Consider the following 22,780-nt stretch of genomic DNA (forward strand, 5'->3'; position numbering starts at 1 on the left):
CCTTGGTCAAGTCGTTGAACAAGGTCGTATCCGGAGGGGTATGGAGAAGGTAAGGAGGATTCAAGAACGGAAGATCCCCACGACAGTGAAGGAGTTGCGTTCCTTTCTTGGCCTTACTAGTTTCTACAGGAAGTTCGTTAAGGGGTATTCGCGGAGAATGACTCCAATGACAGGACTACTGGGAAGGTATTATTGGCCGCACACGCGGGATGATGTGGTTAATTATACCAAAACTTGTCTCACTTGCCAACAAGACAAGGGGGAGCGGAAGAAGTATGGTACTTTCATGGCCGCACCAAAGTACTGTTCGGCAGAGGGGACGACACAATTGTTCCTTGTGACCATTGTGAAACTTTGGGGTTTTCCCCAAGTTATTATTTGTGACCAAGATTTAATGTTCACTGACAACTTCTTAACAGGGTTTTTCAGGATATTCAGGTCACATCTTGACATCTCTTCGAGTTATCATCGACAGACAGACGAACAGATGAAGAGATTCAGAGAGCTACTAGATGAGTACTTGTGCCATTTTGTCAACGACAACCAGAAGAATGGCGTGCAACTACTTCATGTGGCTCCATTCTGTGGCAACGCCCAAAGGCGCTCAACTACCAACAAGAGCCCTTTTGAGCTTGTTATAGACCAGCTGCCGCTGTTACCTCACACAGTGGGCGAGCCGTACAGACGAAAGAGTCCTAAGGCATACATCTTCACTAGTGAAGGAAGACAGAATGCAGACTTTGCCCAAGCCTATCTGGAGAAAGCTTTTGAGCAGATGAAGAAGTGGGCAGATCAACCGAGAAAACCGCAATTTCATGTCAATTGCCTCAAGCCATTCAACGCCAACACCAATGACCTGAGCAGAAGTCAGTCAAACAGCGCAGAGTTGAAGACAGTGCAACCTGACAGACATGATGTTGAAGAGATCCTTGCAGGCAGAAAGTTCATATCCTCAAGGAAGAAGCGGCAGACATTCCTAGTGAAGTGGAAGCGCCTTGATGACAAAGAAATCAGCTGGATTTCTGCGGAAGATATTCAACTGTTCGTGGACAAATTTGAAGTGTACCTACCGCCAAAAGTCTACGAGGACGTCGACCGCATAAGTGGGGGAGAATGTCACGGGCTAAGCTTGTTCAGGGCATTATGCTTGCCTATGACCGCTTATCTCGTGTGTTTGGGATGGGTTTCCATCATGTAAATACTAGTGTAGGGTTATTTTCTAGTATTTCTTTCATTGTAAGCCAAATAAGGCAGTATGACTCCTCGGTCACTTTGATGTTTCCTAGTGCTAGAGTGAGAATGGCCTAGAAAGCTCTTTAGGGGAGGGTGAGTGTTCATCAATCATTGTAAAACTCACTAGCAATTGTCAACGTGCTTAGCCTACTTGCCTCCCTCGCTAAGTACAACATGTCAACGGAGGATTTGTTAATGAATTACGTTTGCTTCAATATTTACTGCTTGGTTGCCACGGTTTTCATGAATTGATTATTATTTCCGCTGCTATCTGATTGAATGTTAATGAAAGTGTTCCGTGGATGAATGTTGGTAAACAAAAGGCTGGCTAGTTAAGCAAGAGTGCTTTAGCTAGCGCCGCACGGCCCTTCACAACGGTGTGAAAAAGGCGGACCGTGACAGTGGGCTAGGTCATCGCCCCAAAGCGACGCGCTTTGTCGGTGCCCGGTGTCACGAGCTAAGCTTGTTCAGGACATTATGCTTACCTGTGACCAATCTCGTGTGCTTGGGATGAGTTTCCATCATGTAAATACTAGTGTAGAGTTATTTTCTGCTAGTAGTGTCTTTGTATGCCAAATAATGCAGTATGACTCCTCGGTCACTTTGATGTTTCCTAGTGCTAGGATGATAATTACATAAAAACCTCTCTAGGGGAGGGTGAGTGTTTATCAGTCATTGTAAAACTCACTAGCTATTGTTAATGTGTTTAGCCTACTTGCGTCCCTCGCCAAACACTCGATGTCAACGGAGGTGTTGTTAATGAATTACGTTTGCTTCAATGTTTACTGCTTGCTTGCCACGGATTTCATGAATGCTTACTGTTTCCGCTACCATTTGATTGAATGCTAATAAAAGTATTTCGTGGATGAATGTTGGTAAACGTTAGGCTGGCTAGTCAAACAAGAGTGCTTTAGCTAGTGCCGCACGACCCTTCACAAGGGTGTGAAAATAGTCGGACCATGACACTTGGTATCAGAGCCCAAGCTTGAGTTGCAACGTGAATTCGATTGCCTTCGTTGTTGGATTTGGAAAGCTTTGGTAAGTAACCATGGCACCAAACAATGCTGAGAGGATCAGCGTGCTAGAAGCACAGGTTGAGGCAAAAAAATACTGTGACTGCGGAGGTGGCCCAGATGAGAGAACTTGTTGATGAAGTGATGGGATTACAAAAGCATCAAGCAAGTTTGCTAAGTGAGATGTCAGAGGACTTTCGCCATACAGTTGAAACTTTGCAGTCGCGGATGGCTAATCTGGATGCAAAATCAATCTGACGGTTCTTGCTATGGGGAACTCCAACACTCCGGGAGTTAGCAAGACCAAGGTACCAGAACCCAGGACGTATGGGGGTGCCCGAGATGCCAAGGAGTTAGAGAACTTCTTGTTTGATGTGGAGCAGTACTTTCGCGCTATGAGGATGGCCTCATAACATGCAAAGGTGAATACTGTGACCATGTACTTGGTTGGTGATGCCAAACTGTGGTGGCATACCAAGTACCAAAAGATTGAAAATGGAAGCTGTGTAATCAATAGTTTGGCAGATTTGAAGAGAGAGCTCAAGGCCCATATCTTTCCTGAAAATGTTGAGTATAATGCAAGGAGAAAACTGAGAGATCTCAAGCATATGGGGTCAATCAGGGAATATGTGAAATAATTTTCTGCTTTAATGTTGGATATTCGGGATATGTCAGAGAAGGACAAGTTGTTCTATTTTCTAGAGGGGATGAAACCGTGGGCAAGAACTGAACTTCATAGGAAAAGGGTTCAAGACTTGTCAATTGCACAAGCTGCTGCAGAACGCTTGACTGACTACGCTGGTGATGATACCGCTTCATCAAAATAGTTTGGCGGAGAGGGAAACATTGGAAAGTATTTCAAGAAAGGCAAACACAGGAGTGGGGGAACCAACACTAAATCATCAACCTCAAAGGAAGCTTTGTCGTCTCAAGGGTTCAACCCACCCAATGGAAAGGGGAAGAGGCAAATTTCGTGTTACTTGTGTGGTGGATCTCACAGAGTGAGTGAGTGTCAACACAAGGGATTACTCAATGCCTTACAAGCTTCTACTTCGGGAAAAGGGGTGGAAAGCGAGGAGGAAGAGGATAATGCCCCGAAGGTAGGTTCAGTGCGGTTGGTGAGCGCATTGGAAAAGCAAGCAAAAACACTGAAAGTTACACGAGCAAAAGGGTTGATGTTTGTGGACTTGAGGATAAATGGGAAGAGTACCTACGCTATGGTGGATACGGAGGCTACTCATAATTTTGTTTCGTAGTTGGAAGCATGGAGACTCAACTTATCCTTAGAGAAGGATATAGGACGCATGAAAGCAGTTAACTCTGTAGCCCAGCCTACTTTGGGAGTAGCCAAGCAAGTAACTGTAAAAGCTTGGATAGTGGGAAGGTCATGCGAATTTCACAGCGGTGCCATTGGATGACTTTACAGTCATTCTAGGAATGGAGTTCCTAAGGGGGACGAAGGCAGTGCCGATGCCTTCGGCTGGTTCCCTATGATTGATGGGAGATCACTCGTGCATGGTGCAAGTCGTTGCCACGATAGGAGACGACGGGAAGTCCCTTTCAGCCATACAACTCAATGAGGGATGGGGTCAGGGTGAGCAGACACGTCTAGCCACAGTGGTGGTAGACAAAGAAGTAGGCCAAGAGCTGGAGCCTACGACCATCCAAGCGGTGTTGGATGAGGATAAGGAGGTATTGCCGGATAAGCTGCCTCACAATTTGCCTTCACAACAGACTGTAAAGCATGAGATCTAGTTGTTATCAGGATTGAAACCACCGGCTAAAGGGCCATGTCGGATTGTGCCTCGAGAGATAGTAGAGTTGGGGAAACAACTTGATAAATTGGAAGTGGGATATGTTCACCCTTCCAAAACACCGTTGAGAGCATTGGTGTTGTTTCAGAGGAAACATGAAAAGCATCTACGGAAGGTGTTTGATAGGCTGAGGGGAAACAGTCAGGATGTGAAGAAAGAGAAGTACTCTTTCACTCAGTGGAACAACAAATTCCTTGGTCATGTGGTTGAACAAGGTCGTATCCAGAGGGGTATGGAGAAGGTAAGGATGATTCAAGAATGGAAGATCTCCACGACAGTGAAGGAGTTGCGTTCCTTTCTTGGCCTTACTAGATACTGCAGGAAGTTCGTTGAGGGGTATTCGCGAAGAATGACTCCAATGACGGGACTACTGAGGATGTATTATTGGCCGCACACGCGGGATGATGTGGTTGATCATACCAAAACTTGTCTCACTTGCCAACAAGACAAGGGGGAGCGGAAGAAGTATGATACTTTCAGGGCCACACCAAAGTACTATTCGGCAGAGGAGACGACACAATTGTTCCTTGTGACTGTTGTGAAACATTGGGGTGTTTCCCAAGTTATTATTTGTGACTGAGATTTAATGTTCACTGAAAACTTCTTGAAAAAGTTTTTTAGGATATTCAAGTCACATCTTGACATCTCTTCGAATTATCACAGACAGACAGATGGACAGATGAAGAGATTTAGAGGGCTACTAAAGGAGTACTTGTGCCATTTTGTCAACAACAACCAGAAGAATGGCGTGCAACTACTTGATGTGGCTCCGTTCTGTGGTAAAGCCCAAAGGAGCTCAATAACCAACAAGAGCCCTTTTAAGCTTGTTACAGGCCAACTGCCACTGTTACCTCACATAGTGGGCGAGCCGTACAGACGAAAGAGTCCCAAGGCGTACATCTTCACCAGAGAATGGAGACAGAATGTAGAGTTTGCCCGATCCTATCTGGAGAAAGCTTTTAAGCAGATGAAGAAGTGGGCAGATTAGGGGAGAAGACCGCAGTTTCATGTCAGCTGCCTCAAGACATTCAACGCCAACACCAATGACCTGAGCAGAAGTCAGTCCAACAGAATAGAGTTGAAGACAGTGCAACCTGATAGACGTGAAGTTGAAGAGATCCTTGCAGATAAAAAGTTCATATCCTCAAGGAAGAAGCGGCAGAAGTTCCTAGTGAAGTGGAAATGCCTTGATGACAAAGAAATTAGCTGGATTTCTGCAGAAGATATTCAACTGTTCGTGGACAAACTTGAAGTGTACCTACCGCCAAAGTCTACGAGGACGTCGACCGCATAAGTGGGGGAGAATGTCACTAGTTAAGCTTGTTCAGGGCATTTTGCTTGCCTGTGACCACTTATCTCATGTGCTTGGGATGAGTTTCCATCATGTAAATACTAATGTAGGGTTATTTTCTACTAGTAGTGTCTTTGTATGCCAAATAAGGCAGTATGACTCCTCAATCACTTTGTTCCTAGTGCTAGGATGATAATTACATAAAAACCTCTTTAGGGGAGGGTGGGTGTTCATCAGTCATTGTAAAACTCACTAGCTATTGTCATCGTGTTTAGCCTACTTGCCTCCCTCGCTAAACACTCGATGTCAACGGAGGTGTTGTTAATGAATTACGTTTGCTTCAATGTTTACTACTTGCTTGCCATGGCTTTCATGAATGCTTACTGTTTCCGCTGCCATTTGATTAAATGCTAATGAAAGTGTTTCGTGGATGAATGTTGATAAACGATAGGTTGGCTAGTTAAACAAGAGTGCTTTAGCTAGCGCCGCACGGCCCTTCTGAAAATAGTCGGATCGTGACACCTGGGTACGGTGTCAAATATGCAACGCTTCCTGCATCATTTTGGACGTGCGCAGGCAAAGAAGCTAGTTCAAGAAATTAAGATTAGATTAGCAACTTGGAATATAGGGACACTTACAAGTAAAAACATGGAAATTGTGGACACAATGATTAGAAGAAAAATTAATACTATTTGCCTTCAAGAAACTAAGTGCGTGGGGGAGAAAACTAGAAAAATTGATAAATCAGGATTTAAACTTTGGTACACTAGAAAAGAAAAATATAAAAGTAGGAATTATTGTAGACAAAAACTTAAAAGATAGTGTTGTTGATGTAAACAGAATAGGGGATAGAATTATAAAAGTCAAGATGGTATTAGGCCAAGAGATAATCAATATCATTAGTGTTTATGCTCCTCAAGTAGGCTTAGCAAACAATCTTAAGAGACAATTTTGGGAAGATATGGATAGTTTTATACAAGGCATACCAAGGACTGATAAAATATTCATATGAATTGTTGATCTAATAGGTCACACCCAGTTTTGATAATGACAAATACTCTTGGTACCGATGTTTGTACTGAGGCTTGCATGCAGGTTCACCTTATGCGTATATTTGAATTGAAAGACATATCATGATAGCGTACGGTGATCAAGCATAAGAATGAAGATATTTGTGTTGTATAGTGTACACCAATGGCTTGTAATAACTTACATCATGCATGATAGGTAGGTATGCTCCACATAGTGCACTAATTCCCCAACATCACTTAATATATCAGGGGAGTTAACTGAAGCAAAATTGGACTTAAATGAAAATTTTGTGAGAGGTCGAGCGACCGAACCATTGGTGTTCAAAACACCTCGAGCGACCAAACAATGGACGGGTCAACAAGTTGACCTATGTTCAGCAGACCAAACCAAAATGAACACATCTTCCACGGTCGACCAAACCTGTGTCAGGTCACTTTTCACAAACCCAGGCGACCGAACCTCACGTTCATTTTACCCTTGGGAGATCGAACTTATGAGTTCGGCATACCGAACTTTAGACCAGGCGACCAAATCGCGGACTTTTGAGGAATCGCCTCTGTTCGGCAAACCAAACTACTTTTCAGGCGACCGAACCTCAAAAACACTTTTTCAGCATTGTATCTGTTCGTGCACCCGAACCTTGGATCGGACACCCGAAAGCTCTCGAGTTGTTTATTTTTACCGAGGTAATTAGGGGTTAAAAATGGGTTAAAACTTTAAACTTGTGTTAAATCTTTTCTAATAATACTCATTAAATCCCCAACGGTCATAATTTGCCCCTTGCCTATATATATACTAGCTCATTTGCAATATTTAGCAAGGGATTAGCAAAAATCATTAAGGTCAATTCTCTCAAAATTCCAAAATTCTATTTTACCCTATACTACTCCCACACACTTCAAAACTCAAATTCCTTTGATTATCCAAGTGTTGTGAGTGTTCTTAAAGTGCTTGTGCTTAATTCTCATTTGCTCATACTTTTAGTTGTTGTGATTTATTGATTGATTTTATAGAGAGTAAAGCATTAAGTTCTCCCATTGATTTTATTTGATAAATCTTGTGTGGGAAGACTTAGAGGCTTGTGGTTCTTGCATTGTCATTGCAAGTTACCTTAGCCCATATTTTTGTGTGCAAAAACTGTTTTCAAGCTTGCATTCAAACATCCCTTGTGCTTGGTATAGTGAAAACATATTATTGAGTTTGTTTGAATCATCTTGCTAGCACTTTTTTTTTTAACCCTAAACTGATATAGTGATATTCAATACTGTGTTTCAAATCTTACTTAGATATACACTCTAGATCTTGATTGTTTATCCATACTTGATTGAGTGTTATTACATATTAAAGCACCGAGCATACTTACATATCATTCGTGCTTGTGTTATTGCTTGAGCTATACTGGTGTACATATCTGCTTTTGAAGAAGCATATTTCCGTGTACGCAAAATTTTATACATACTTGTTATATTCTAGGTGTGGGCCTGAAGAGGGAGAGTAGCCCTATGGAATAGTCCCGGATTGGCTTAGACCCAATTAAGAAAGCTAGGTGCACCATCTTGGTAGGATGTAGATTGAGGTTAACCCTGCTAATTGACCTGATTGTAAACGGTGTCGTTCCACCCGTTAAGTGAGCTGTAGTGGAATTCTTGTGCTGGTGAGCCAAGGCAGGGACGTAGGCACTTTGGCCAAACCCCGATATCATATTTGATGTCAGTTTATTTTTCGCACTTTATTTTCTGCACTTGTATGTTTATTGGTTGAATATCTGCTTGGGTTTGAAACTGCTTAGACTACCTCCTAGATTGTGTAATACTGATTGTTGGATTAGATAAACCTAGGCATAATTTTTTTTATCTCCAATTCACCCCCCTCTTGGAATTGCACCAAAGCTAACACATAGGAGGAGATATGAATGGACATGTTGGAAGGGATAATTAAGGTTATGAGAGGACACATAGAGGATATGGATATGGGGACAAAAATGAGCCTGGGGAGATGATGTTAAACTTTGCTATATCATATGATTTTATTGTAATAAATACTTGCTTTAAGAAGAGAGAAGAACACTTAATAACCTTTAAAAGTGGACAAAATAGAAGTCAAATTGATTTTTATTTTAACTAGGAGGGTAGATCGTTTATCATGCAAGGATTGTAAGTTATTCCAAGTCAAAGTCTAATCACGCAACATAGAGTCTTAGTGTTAGATAAAATAAACTAGTGTAATAGAACTAGGTGGTGAAACCTAAGAGGAGAAAATATAATAAAATTTAACGATAAAATGGTCAAAGATGGGGATTGGACTATAGAGGATGAGATAGATACAAATACTCTTTGAAGTAGATTGACTAGCTCTATTAAAAAGATAGCAAAGAGATTTTAGGTGAATCAAGGGGAAGATTCTTGAATAGCAAAGAAAGTTGGTGGTGGGATAAAGATGTCTAGAAAGCCGTAAATACAAAAAATAAGAATTTGATATAAAACGTGGCAAAAATGTAGAAACATTGATAACTTTGTAAAGTATAAAGAGATGAGAAAAGATGCAAAAAAAGGTCATTAGTGAAGCTAAACACACATCATTTAATAGTTTGTATGATAGATTAGATTCAAAAGAAGGGGAATGAGATATATTTAAACTTGCTAAAGCTAGAGAAAGAAAGCATAAGGACTTAGGAAATGTAAAAATGTATAAAAAGTGAGGATGATATTGTCTTGATTAAGGACGAAGAGATAAAAGAAAGATAGTGAAGTTACTCTAATAAGTTGTTTAATGAAAACCAAATAGAAGACCAAAACTTAGAATTGACAAATAAGGAAAAAGAAAAAAAAAAATATGAGATTTATTCGCAAAATTAGAATTAATGAAGTTAAGTTTGCACTAAAAAAAGATGAAAAATGGAAAAGTTATAGGACTAGATAACATTCCAATTGAATTTTGGAAATGCTTAGCTGATAACAGAATTATATGGTTAACTAATTTATTTAATACAATTATAAAAACTAAGAAAATGCCAAATGAATGGAGGAAAAGCACTTTAATACCAAATACAAAAATAAAGGAGATATTCAAAATTGCAATAACTATCGTGGAATTAAACTTATGAGTCATGCGATGAAACTACGGGAAAGGGTAGTTGAACAAAATTAAGGCTAGAAATGAAGGTCTCAAAAAATCAATTTGATTTTATGACTAGGAGATCTACCATAGAAGTTATATATCATTTAAGAAGATTAATGGAAAAGTTTAGAAAAAAGAAGAGGGGCTTGCATATGGTATTTATTGACTTAACGAAAGCATATGATAGAGTAGGGAAGTTCTATGGTCAGTTTTAGGAAAAAAGGGTGTATATAGTAGGTATACTGATGTCATTAAGGATATGTATGATGAAGTAATGACTAGTGCAAGGACTACAAATAGAGAAACTAGAGAATTTCCAATCACCATAGTTGTACGTCAAGGATCTGCTTTGAGCCATTGTCTTTTTGCTTTAGTGATGGACCGATTGACTAAGAGCATTCAAAATGAGGTTCCATGGTGTATGTTGTTTGCAAATGATATTGTATTGATTATTGAAACTAGGGGCGGAGTAGAGACTGAGTTAGAATTATGGGTAGAAGCTTTGAAATCTAGAAGCTTTAGGATAAGTAAAAAATAAAACAGAATATATGAAATGTAATTTCAGTAATGGAAGATGTAATCTTGGAGACAAAGTTAAACATGATGATGAAGATATATATAGAACTTGTAGAATTCGATACATTGGATCTATTATGCAAGCTGAAGGAGAAATTGAAAATGATGTAATGCATAGAGTTAAAGTAGGCTGGGTAAAAAGGAGAAGTGATTCAAGTGTGCTTTGTGATTGTAGAATACCCTTAAAATTAAAAGGGAAGTTTTATAGGATAGCTATAAGACTAGTTATGCTATATGGATTAGAATGTTGGGCGGCGAAGAAATAGAATATCCAAAAAGTAAAAGTTGTCGAGATGAGAATGCTTAGATGAATGAGTGGTATAACACTGAAAGATAATTTAAGGAATGAACATATTCGCAATAAGTTAGGTGTAGCTCCTATAGAAGATAAGATAAAAGAGGGACGACTCAGGTGGTTTGGACACGTGCAACGTAGGCCACATAGTGCGCCAGTGAGGAAGAGTGTGTTAGTTACTATGAGGGGCAACAGAAGGGGTTGATCTAAAGAAGTCTTCAAAAGTATTGATGAGGTCCTATTTAAGAATGTCCTAATTAAACTAAAAAAAGGATAAGGAGAAACCATCAGGGACAGGCGCTTTTTCATCATTGCAATCTCTGATTGCTCGGAGGATTTCAGCTTCTTTGAAGGATCTCTTAAGCCACTCCCCTTCCTCAGCCAAGGTATTCCCACCGATTTCTATGCTTGAAATGGTGTTTAACCTGTGTTGAGTGTTTCAGTCTAGTGGAAAAATTTAGTGTTTTGATCTCCCTCCTTAAGCCATAAGGCTCTAGATTTCTATCTCTGGGTGATCTCTTCAAGGCAGATGATCTCTGACAACTCCTTCTTCAGCGCTACCCTTTTCTTCTTTCCTTTGGTACTAAGCCCTTGACCCGTCTCCTACTCATCAAGATCCTCGATGCCATTAAGAATGGCGGTCTTTTTTGCTTGAATATTTCCGAAGGTGCTTTTATGACACACTTTGAGCTTTTCTTTCAACCCCTTCAATTTTGAAGCTAGTACAAAGCTAGCGTTCCCTCAACCTGAAACGAGGACCACTAGTTCTTTTCAAGGATCGCACTTCTTCTCTTGATTTGATATGGGAGAACTTTAGTAGCTTAATTTGGTTTTCTTGTTGAATTGGTTTTCTTTTTCATTTTTATTCTTTTCCTTTATCGTCCTTGTACATTCTTCTTTCTCAATAAATTTCTTTTTACATCTAAAAAAACTTTAGATAGAATATGGCAATCTTTGGGTTGTGTCTCACATAAGTTGTAAAAACAATTCAAAAGAAATGCTCATGGTTAAACATCAAAAGAAGTACATATAGGGGAAAACTCGATGTAAAGTTACTATTACAATCTATCCGTACTATAGAAAAGCACAAATAGTGTAAATCATTTTGTGAACAAAAATATCCTTTTCTTTTGAAAATAAGACTAAACATTCATAAAAGAAGTAAATTGTATATTACATATAGAAGTATGAATCGTATAAATCATTTTGTGGACAAAAATATCCAAATTTTTTAAAAGAAAGAAAATATGTTCCTAAAGAAAACTAAATTCAACCAAACCAGGTAAAATTACATTTAAAATGTCTAAAAGTCAACAAAAATTAAAAAAAAATTCATTTGGTTCAAATATAAAATAAACCAGCAATACATATCTACATATCCATATCTATACTTCCATACTATAAATAAAGTATGAATGAGGTAAATGTGACAAAAATATTCTCATATTTTAAAAGTAAGACAAAATATTTTTAAAGAAATAAAATCAGCTAAAATTAAACTAAATTACATTTATAAAATTTATTTTAGATATTTATATGCTCGTACCAAAAGAATGAAACTCTACTTGGTTAAGATCAAAATAAACTAGCAATGTATATGCATATCACGTATAAATGTACAAATACTGAAAATCTTTGTAGTCAAAAATATTATCATCTTTATATGGTAAGAGACATAATTTCTTCAAATAAAAAATTCAATAAAATTAGATAAATTTGTTGACCTTATAGGTCATATCCCGTTTTGATAATGACAAATATCTTGGAATCTAAACTATGCCTTGAATTTGTAAACAAAACCATACTTTGCACGCATGGGTACGAACACGGTGGAGGCCATAAAGAACTGAATGCTCACATTATATATGGTGGCGTTTGGAGAAGCAAAGGAAATGAAGACCAAATAATTTTGAATGGTATTTGTTGTTTAATTCATTTGGGTCTGTAATATTAATCATGATTTGTAATAATTAATGCATTGCATGCATGATAGGATAGATAAGCTCAATGACCATAGTTTGACCATAGGGAACCACAGGACCGTTGGGATTACCTTTGGTCGATCGAAATCGGATTTTTTGGACTAAATGCTCAAGGCCATAGATTGACTTTAGATCCCTAAAACATCACATAAAAAGTCCCCTATAACTCAGAAATTATACTTATGTGAATAGGGATGACTTCAAATGAAAATCAGGACTTAAAATGACCATTGAAAGGTACTCGGTCGACCAAACCAATTTAGTTATACTATACTTGGTCGACCGAACCACTGTTGACTGAAAAGATTAAGCCTGGTCGACCGAACTTGTGCAGTATAAATGATACGGTCGACCGAATCGTACGGAAATCAACATTTTGACTTAGTATGGTTGACCGTTCAGTTTTGAACACAATGTCCTCGGTCGCCCGAACTGCCACGTGTCTAACACCCCAACTGTTCGGTCGACCAAATTTTCAGTTCTATTTGGCCACAGTCGACCGAATTGTATGAATAGCCGACCAAACTCTTTGTTGATTGACCGAACCTCGAACTGTTCAAAATCGCCCGAATACAATCGACCATATTCTCTGTTGAAAAACTCCACGGTCGACCGAAGCTCATAAAGTGGTCGACCGAACCCTTAGTACGGTCAACCGAAACTCTAGGATTGCTAAATTTTTACCGAAGTTAAATCAGGGTTATTTTTTAATGACCTTACTTAAACTTTTTCAGAAATACTGAATGAGTCCCGAACAGTTATATTTTTTGGAGTGTCTATATATACTCCCTCATTTGATTTAATTAGCAACTGATTAGAAAACATCATTAGCAATATATACTCTGAATTTTCAAATACCCATTTTTCACATACAAGCTTACTACTTCCATTCTTACTCATCCTCCTTGTTAAAATCATTTAGTAAAAGTGTTCTAAAGATCATACTACAAGCTTACACTCTCATTGCTTGTATTTGATTGAGATTGATTTTATTGAGAGTAAGCTTTGAGTTTTCCCCTTGTGATTTTGTTCATAAGTCATCTTTGGGAAAATTCTCTAGAGCTTATGAGTCTTGCATTATTGTTGCAAAACTCAAGAGCTCGTATTGTGTTTGTTTGTGAAATATTTATTACAAACTAATTTCAAATATCTCTTATGCTTGATTTTTGAGAAAAACATTTTTGAGATATTTGCTTGTGTGCTCAAGATCTTTGATACTACACCTTGTAATTGATATTGTTATCTTGATTCAAAGATCCTAACACATAAACTCTCACATTCTGGTCGCTATACTTGCATTACTTTGAGAGTAGTCATCTAATCTACATTGAGCTTATCATATCCTATCATAATGTAGTATATTGGTTATACTGGTACAAATATGCTTATTAGAGAAGCGCGTATTTTTGTACACGAAATTTGTATTGATTATTTGTTGTATTCCAGGCGTGGCCTGAAGGGGTGATAATCTAACCCGAAAAAATTGTATGTAAAGGTTGAGGTTAGCCCTAATAATTTGACCTGATTGTAACCGGTGCCGCTCCAACCGTTAAGTGAGTCGTAGTGAAATCCTCAGGCTTGCGAGCTGAGGCGGAGATGTAGGCAGTATTGACCGAACCCTGATAACATATCTTGTGTCAATTTTAAATTTCCGCGCTTAAATTTACGCACTTGAATGTTGTTATTTTAATTACTATGAATGTTTCAGAAATACTGTGATTGTTTCAATTGTTACATTTTTGCTCAGTTTGATTTCTGCTGAATTGGTTAATACTTAGAAAGACCCTAGGTTGGGAAATACTGATTGTGATTTGAATTTAACCTAGGAAGGTTTTAAATTTCCAATTCACCCCCCTCCCCCCCCCCCTTGGGAATACACCAATTCCAACAAATTTTACATTCATAAATTTTACTTTAAGTAGGTTAAGTTTTGAAACCAAAAAAAAAAATTGACTAAAAAATAAAATAACACAATAGTATTATAAATGCTAAATAAAAGGTATATTCCAACAAAAAAAAAAGATAAATTCCTCTTGCGTCTTCTAAAATTATTGCCAAGTGTCTAACATTATTTACATAATTAATAACATATTTCTAAAAAATAAGCTATGGAAATAAATTATACACCTAGAAGCACCCTCCAAATAATAATTTTAAAATTTATAAGAAATTTTGAAAACTCACTAAATTGACAAAGATTTTAGGCAGAAAATCAAAATTTAGAAAGCACAATAAGCTATTTTCATGTAAAGAAAACATATATTGCAGATTTTTAAAAATAAAAAAGAAAGAAAAATGTGTGTGTTTGTGTGTATATATATTGATTACCATTTTTTTTTCTATAATGGTTTATAAATATTAAAATTCAATACTTCACATGGTTTTAATTAGCACATGTTTGTTATATATCATATCCTCTCTTTTTTTGTGTGTCATTGTATCTATATGGTGTTGATATAGCATCTTGTGCCCATATTATATTTTTTTTTCATTATAGACAAAATATAAATCTTGGGGTAAAAGACCCTGGTCTCCCCTTAAGAAAAAGATAAGGACCTCTCCTAAGGTTTCAAAAATCCTAAGGACCTCTCTTGAGATTTTTAAAGATTCTGTAGACCTCCCTTAAGGTTTGCAAGAAAAATACAAACCTCCCCCTTATATTTGGCAAAAAAAGACAAATTTTTTGAAACTTATAAGTGCGCAAAATTCAAATGTCAAGGGAAATCTATGCAATTTTTGAAATCTCAGGAAAGGTCTCTAAAATTTTTAAAACCTCAAGGGAGGAATTTGTCTTTTTGCCAAACTTGAAGGAAGGTTAGCGTACAACAACAACAAATCAAGCCTCAAGTCCCACTAGGTGGGGTTGGCTACATGAATCCTTTTCCGTCAATTTACACAATCATAGGCAATTTTATCTGACAAATTTTGGGGATGTTAGTGTCTTTTTCCCTAAATTTTATAAATAACATTGAATATTCATAATTTAATATTTGTAAACTAAATTATATACGACAATATATAATTAATTGTTAAAAAATTTATCTAAACTATATTAAGAATTATAAAAATATTTTATCTGAGGTTAGTCACATGCAATGCACGTGATATATATAGTAGTCAACGCAAAGTTACTAATCAATGTAAAGTAACTTTTCTTTTCTTTGAAGATCCATTTTTTTCCTTTTCAATGCAATATTATGACCATAAATCAAGCAAGAACCTTTTTAAACATTAAAATTACATTTTTTTGTCCTAAAAAAATGACCCAAAAAAAAGTGGAAGTGTACGTGTCAACTGTCAAGTGAAGGTTGACCATTTATTTTTAACTTTACCTATCATATTTTGTCAAAAATTACGTAGGGATTAAGTACTAAAAGTTCCATTCCAAAACAACTGCTTTTCACTCATTTTTTGGGAGGTCAAAGAAAAACTTCCTAACTATAAGTCATGCCAACTGCAAGCCCTAAACTATGTTAGCAGCCCAAAGTGAGGAAAGCTCAACCAAATTCAAAAGGCCTCTGATATTCACAAGAACAAATTCCTGATATCATCTCAACTCAATTCTTGCATCAACATGGCTCATCTGCTAAAGACTTGAGCACGTCAAGTAGCTCCCATATATGCCTCCATACAACCTCCTCAACATATTCCATTCATATCTAAGCAGGTGGCCAAAGGTACCATAAACAGATCTCCAGAGGCTCATGCAATGTCCATGAAACTAGAAGAATCGATACAATTGAAAACAAAGTGAAACATATTATTATAAATATCTAGAAGCTAGAAATCAAGAACACAAAACATTTTCGGAACACCTTTAACTTTCCACACAATCTAGTCTGAATCACTGTTGTTGAGGCCAAACAATAACCATTGGCCACTGAAATCTCCACTTCCTACAAAGCTTATTTGTCATTCTTTATGCTCAACAGCATTGGTAGATTGCAATTTCTCCAACACATCTTGTTCTACAAAATGTGCACAATCTCCTTGATGACCATGGAGCCCAAAACCCTTATTTTACAAAGAAAACAGCCACTGCATCAAGAACGTAAGGCTTAAACTTTTGCATCCAAGGCATATTTGGGTACTTCACAAGAAGAGAACTCATAATACATCTAAGACTATTTTGCAAAATTAGTCACAATCTCCACCCCATCTGTGAAACTTTTTTAAGATAGAAAAAGAAGACTTGTCAAGAGAAAGGAGAAAACATGAAGCTAGAGAATAAGGCATCCTCCCAGAAAACAAAAAGGAGAACAAAACGCCCTCCACCAGGGCATACCTCCAATCCCACTGCAAATCATCCCAAGAAATTCCCCAAAATCCCCAAAATATATAGCCCAAAGGAAGATACAAGCCCAACCCTATCCTAAATCAAAGGTGGATAGTTGAATTTATCGTAGGAGAACCTATCATTTCTCTACGACCACAACATCCAAAGGCTGCCAAAACAAGCACAGCTCCAAAAAATCTCCCCTTTCTACCCCTGCCAAACCCATGACCATAATCATAAAATTTTCCCCACCGCACAAATAGCCACATCTTGCCAAAAACACCAAACCAATTACTCTGGAGGTGCCTAGCAATGTCACGATGGAGAAAACTTGGGAATTATTCTCCTGTGAAGATTTGCAAATAACAATTCATCCATGAGAATGATTTCACACTTTTGCAAGTTGATCTCCAATTGGTGACCATCTCAAATCATGTTACAAGTCAGAATACCCAATTGCTCTCACAAGGTTATAAAGGAAAACAGCAGTGCCAGTGTAAACACAATGAGTACCACATTAGTCTCCCTCAACCACCTCAACTTGAAAATGTTTAATAATTCGTCCATCATTGTCCCATCAAAAACAAATTCCACTCCACTCCACAATATTGAAGGTTAAAGAAGATAAGAGTATGGATCCCCCTGTCAAGCCCACCTAACTCCAAATGATCACACTAATTCACCAAGCAAAGATTATAGAGATACACCAACAAATCCACCTCTTCGACTCCTTGACAAAATCCACAGGAATCCCAAGCTCAAGTTGGGGTAGGTTCTTTCAAGATCCAACTGCAAAAGACTCGTCGCCCACTTATAATCATGAAATCAGCAGCAATCGAAGTTGCAAATTAACTTGTTTCCACGTTTTTGAAATACCAATAACCAATTACAAAATGTACTACGCCTTCACTATTCTTTTGAATTATCTTTTTTCCCTTGTACGTAAGCAGCCCCACAGGGGAAGGGGAAATTTTTTTGAATAAGAGAAAAAATTTATTAAGAACTGAAACTATGTACAATAGGATGAGGACAAGGTGTCCTCAAAGAATCAACAACCAAAAAGAATACAATAGAACTGCCCTCCAATCCCTTTGAAGGTTGACAACAATAATCCACAGAAAAAGTCAAAAGAATAAGCCTAGAAACAGGCCAAGAACACCACTATATCCAATAATAAACATCGACAAGTGATCAACCTTCATGAGGCACAGGCCAAGCCAACTGAGCTATCCCTAGGAATTTTAATTCAGGTTATCTTGCATAAGATAAATTTACTTAGAAGTATTTTAGCATTACTTATGCTTCCTCCTAACTTCTCAAATTAAATCAAATTTTCTCCTATATTTGAAGGAAAAAAATGCAAAAAATCACGAATTCCAACCATGTTTCACATTGAAAACAAGCATCATAGTCATAACTCATAACTGAAATAAAGCTAAGTCAAAGCTAAAAATTGTGAAGCTTAAGATGGATTTTCAATGCTTATACGTGCTCTCAATGAAACAAGTCTTTATTTGAAGATAAACTGCATTAGCAGTCTGTGCACATACCAATAATGAGAGGGTTTATAAGTCTGTAAAATAGGTACACTCTCCATTAAAACATTTTGGGCTGTCTAATTTGTGATAGTTCAATTTGAAAGCAAAAATTACCATAAATAGCTCTAGTATGATCTTCTTCAAAAACAACAGAGAGAAAATAAACGGAAAAAGAAGCATTCTCTGTACCCTCCTATGTTTCTAAAGCTAATAAATGGGTAAAAATAAAAAAATAAATAAACAACAACAACAAAACCAAGCCTTAGTCCCACTAGGAGGGATCGGCTAAAATAAATAAATAAAGCTTTGATTAAAAAAAAAAAAAAAAAGTTGCACCAATATTTCATAGCTACATTGATGCATCAATTCATTATTCGTCATAAAAGGTATTAGTAAAGTTTTTTCAAGCAAATCATAAAAATTTGAGATGGAATAATACCATGAAAAGGATAACAACGATAGTAACAACAGTATTACATCTGGATCACCTCTAGGAAGGAAATTTGAACAAGTCAGAAACTTACTGCATCTTGGCCATTTTGTCAGGGTCACCACTGGATGGGAATTTTGCAAGCTCAACATCCACATTCTCCTCCTCATCATCATCGTCATCCTCTTTGGTCTTGCTTGTGGGTCTAGTGGCACCAGCCAAGACAGTTGGAGCTGTAGCTTTTGAAGGATTTGCAGTATGACTGTTGGCATTCATGTCAACATCACGCTGATTATCAGTAACCATTGCAGCCTGAGTTTTAGATTCTATCTCATGAAAGGCAGTGGGGGAATCAGGTGGTGAATCCTCCTGTTCCTCAAAAGCTACTTCAAAAGGATCCTTAGACTGCTTCATAGCCTTCATTGTTTTATCTGCATTCCAATGAGATATGCAGTATGCACATAAATTTCTGACAATTACTTGACATTATCATCAACTTCACAATATTGTTCTCTAAATTTTTTTATATACTACATACAAAACCACAAATAAAAGTTTTCAACACATTTCCTATCTCAAGATGACAGCCACAATATATATAATTTCCAAATGACATCTAATGCTTCATTTCTTCAATTGCCAGATTTATAAACAATTTATGAAACAACAAAAAAAAAATGCTGCACTCAATAAAAATCAGCCTTATGGGGACACTGATATGACACAATATGGACACCGCAATACAGTGATTTCGTAAAAACAAGGAGATAACACCCAGGATACGTCAGTTAATTGATATTGAAATATATATATATATATATACATGTTTTACCTTTTAAATGAAAAATATTTAGGTAATAGGCATATTATGATCAATTTATCAAGTTAACCAAATTAAGCAAAAAGCAACTAAGCTAAGCAAGAGAGCAGTGACAGCAGTCCAAGTTCCATATTTTCATAGTTCAAAAACATGATAACAATAATAATATTGATAATTTCATTACTATGATATTAATATTAAATTATTGATATCAATATATCAATATCGCCATCCATCAATTTTTAAAAACAAAACAAATATTCAAAAACTAGGCGTTGGGCCCGTGGGGGAGGATGGGATCGCAAGTACACTCTGAAGATGCATTCTTTGTGCTGGGGCAGTCCCCCTTTTAACTTTTGATTTTTTGAAACACCGAAACATTAACATCAATTTTGCATTCAACCATTCAAACACTGAAATTTTTTTGCTCGGACACTTCAATAGTTCCAAAATAGAAAAATGTAAAAACACAGATAAGGAGATGAAGAAGATGGAGGGAAGGAGAAGGGATGAACTCACGTTGTGCAAAGAAGAGGCTTCGAGACTTCCAGCTGGGAGGATGGAGCCGCGAGTACTAGGGTGAGATGTCCGGCGAACAGGGAAGGGCTCAACCAAAGAAAAGCCCTCGAGCCTTCGACAGAAGCCACGATCACCGTCGATGAAGGCTGAGATGCCCGGCGAAGGTTAGGCGGCTCGGACAGAGGTTCAAACTTCGAAGGCCTGGGAGGCTGGAGAATGGGGTCGCGTGCGCTTGGGTTCGAGTCATTCGACGAAGGACCTGGGACGGACCGGCTCGTCTATGCTTATCTCATTACCTGACTCCGTTTTTTTTTTTTTTTTTTTTTTCCCCATGGCTAAGCAATATTCGGTGAAAACCGAATTTAGCGATCTAACCAAAGAAGTTCGGTTAAATCGGTTCGCTTTAAGAGTATTTTTTTTTTTTCAATCGAAATAATCAACGAATGTATAAAATATTAATATATAAATTATAAATATACATGTAAATAAGTAAATATATATTATAAATATTTATTTTATAGTGAATAAATATGGCATACTGAAATTTTTTTAGTGAATTTGATTAATGTACTGAATTCACCATACGGGTCTGATTACATCCCTAAAGAAATATGTAAAGTTTAGTATCAAATGTGTCCGAGCATTTTTATTTCTTGTTCGATCGTTTCATTTCATGTTCGAGCGTGTCCAAAATTGAAAACAACAAATATATTTGAGTTTATTTGATATTATTGTTGTTGTTTTTTTTTTTTTTTTTGTTCTTTTAGAATGTGAAGCAGGAGTTGTTTGGCATCACTGCCAAAAATTAGAGAAATGAAAACTAAGAATCAAAAATAGAAACTAAAAACTTGAAATTAGCAACCTGTTTGGTTAACACTTTTAAAACTAATACAAATTAAAAACTTAATTAAAAAATGTTCATTTTCATCTTTAAATCAAATAATATTATAAAAATATAAATAAAATAATGAAATTACAGGCACTACACATTAAAAAAATTACTATAATAAAAATAAAATTTATTGTAATTATTCTACTTTCAAATTTTACTTTACAATAAAAATTTTATTGGACATGACAATTAAAAATATTAGAAGTATTTTGCAATTGGCATTATTACTATTTTTTAAAATTTACATATATTTTTCTTTTAATTATATTTAAATTCAAATGATCATTTAATTTTTTATTTTAATTTAAAAGTGTATAAAATGAATAATTTAATCTAAAAAAACTATTTCTAGATATTAAAACTTTTGACAACATGTTATCAAAATAATTGAAAATCATAAAATCTGATTTTCAGTTTTTTTAGCAAACAGACGAAAACTGGTAACGAAAACAGAAAACTCACAAAATAAACAAATGCATTTTTGTAATTTGTTTCTTCACAATGAAGAAATAGAAACATAAAAAAAGAAAGCAGCAATGACACCAAATAGACCTTTGATTATGTTGCATTTAGTTGTTTAGAAAACCCAATGAAAAATGTTTCTTTTGTTTCGATAAAATATGGAAATCACAAAAATTGGTTTTCAATTGTCTCCAAAAACATGATGCGGTAGTCGTTTTTGAAAAAATGTTCTTAGGATCACACGTCCAATTCTCCCAAGTTTTCAATCTACCATCTTGCATCTTTTTCCCCCTACACATAGCAACTCTTAAATACCACCTAGCATATTTGTGTCACATCCCCGTCATCCATCTTCGGTGCCATCAATCACTTCTGGCAATATGGCTAAACTCACCTTAGGACTCGCTAGCAAAACAATAGAAGAAGACCATATATAATGATAGACAATTGAAGGCATGCTTCTTCCACAACAAATCTTTACCCATTTTGTAGCTGATTATTGCACTGTCCAAACATAGGAAGACAACAACAAAGGATGAAGAACAACACAAGAATTTACGAGATTTGGTAAAGAATTACCTACATCCTTAGGCATCAGCAATCAATCCACTACTTCCAAAAAATTACAACTTAGGCAAATTAGAAATACCCTAAAGTACAGATATTATTTATAACTCTTCAAATGGAAGGTGTGTTTACAAATGATGTGCAAAGGTATGTAAGCTTGAATTTTGTAAACATGGTATTCTGGGAAAATAGGTAAGAGTGAAATTTGGCACTGCAACCTACTAGACTGAAGGTATTTTAGACTACATCGACACAAATGCATCGGGGCCTACCAAAACTGCTTCTTTGGGTGGTATGCATTATTTTGTCACTTTTGTTGATGATTTTTTTTAAAAGAGTTTGGGTGTATGCTATGAAAAATAAAAATGAAATGTGTGATATTTTCCTTAAGTGGAAAATATTTTTTAAAACTTAAACTGGCAGAAAGATCAAACGGCTCAGATCAGATAATAGTGATGAATACACGAGTGATCTGTTTATGAAAGTATGTTAAGATGAAAGTATTATTCAACACTTTACAGTTAAAAATACACCACAACAAAATGGGGTGGCAGAGCGCATAAATCGGGCTTTACTAGAGAAAGTTCAATGTATGTTGTCTAAAGCTGGGTTGGACAAAAGTTTTTGGGTTGAGGTTGTTAGGTATGTGTGTCATCTCATCAATCGTCTACCGTCGTTTGTTATTTAGGTGGAAAACACCCTATGAGGTATGGTCTAAAAAACCTGCTAATGATTATGATTTTTTACATATATTTGGTACTCTTGCTTATTATCAAGTTAAAGAATCTAAGTTGGATCCTAGAGCCAAGAAAACAATATTCTAGGGGATTAGTGCAGGAGTAAAAGGATACCATCTTTGGTGTCTCAAGATGAAAAAAAATGATTCTAAGCAGAGATGTGACTTCTGATGAACTTGCAATGAT

The 22,780-nt window shown here is 36.6% G+C and overlaps 1 protein-coding gene across 5 annotated transcripts in view; it reads right to left on the reverse strand.

Annotated features, from left to right (window-relative positions):
- Window positions 1-20,245, reverse strand: part of LOC131154809 (transcription initiation factor TFIID subunit 11) — a 50,172-nt gene extending 29,927 nt beyond the window's left edge. For 2 of the 5 annotated variants that reach the window (XR_009136670.1, XR_009136669.1), the window contains exons 1-2: window positions 19,937-20,245; window positions 18,692-19,028 (exon numbers count right to left, since the gene is read on the reverse strand). Coding sequence is in view for 2 of the 5 variants with exons in the window: in XM_058107572.1 (XP_057963555.1) it covers window positions 18,692-19,020 (329 nt within the window). In the remaining 3 variants the exon portion in view is untranslated. The remainder of the gene's footprint in view (window positions 1-18,691; window positions 19,029-19,936) is intronic. The other 3 variants (XR_009136671.1, XM_058107572.1, XM_058107573.1) reach the window with 3 other exon arrangements.
- Between the last annotated feature and the right edge of the window lie 2,535 nt (window positions 20,246-22,780).

The sequence above is a fragment of the Malania oleifera genome, chromosome 5, assembly GCF_029873635.1.
Source record: "Malania oleifera isolate guangnan ecotype guangnan chromosome 5, ASM2987363v1, whole genome shotgun sequence".
Classification (NCBI taxonomy): Eukaryota; Viridiplantae; Streptophyta; class Magnoliopsida; order Santalales; family Ximeniaceae; genus Malania; species Malania oleifera.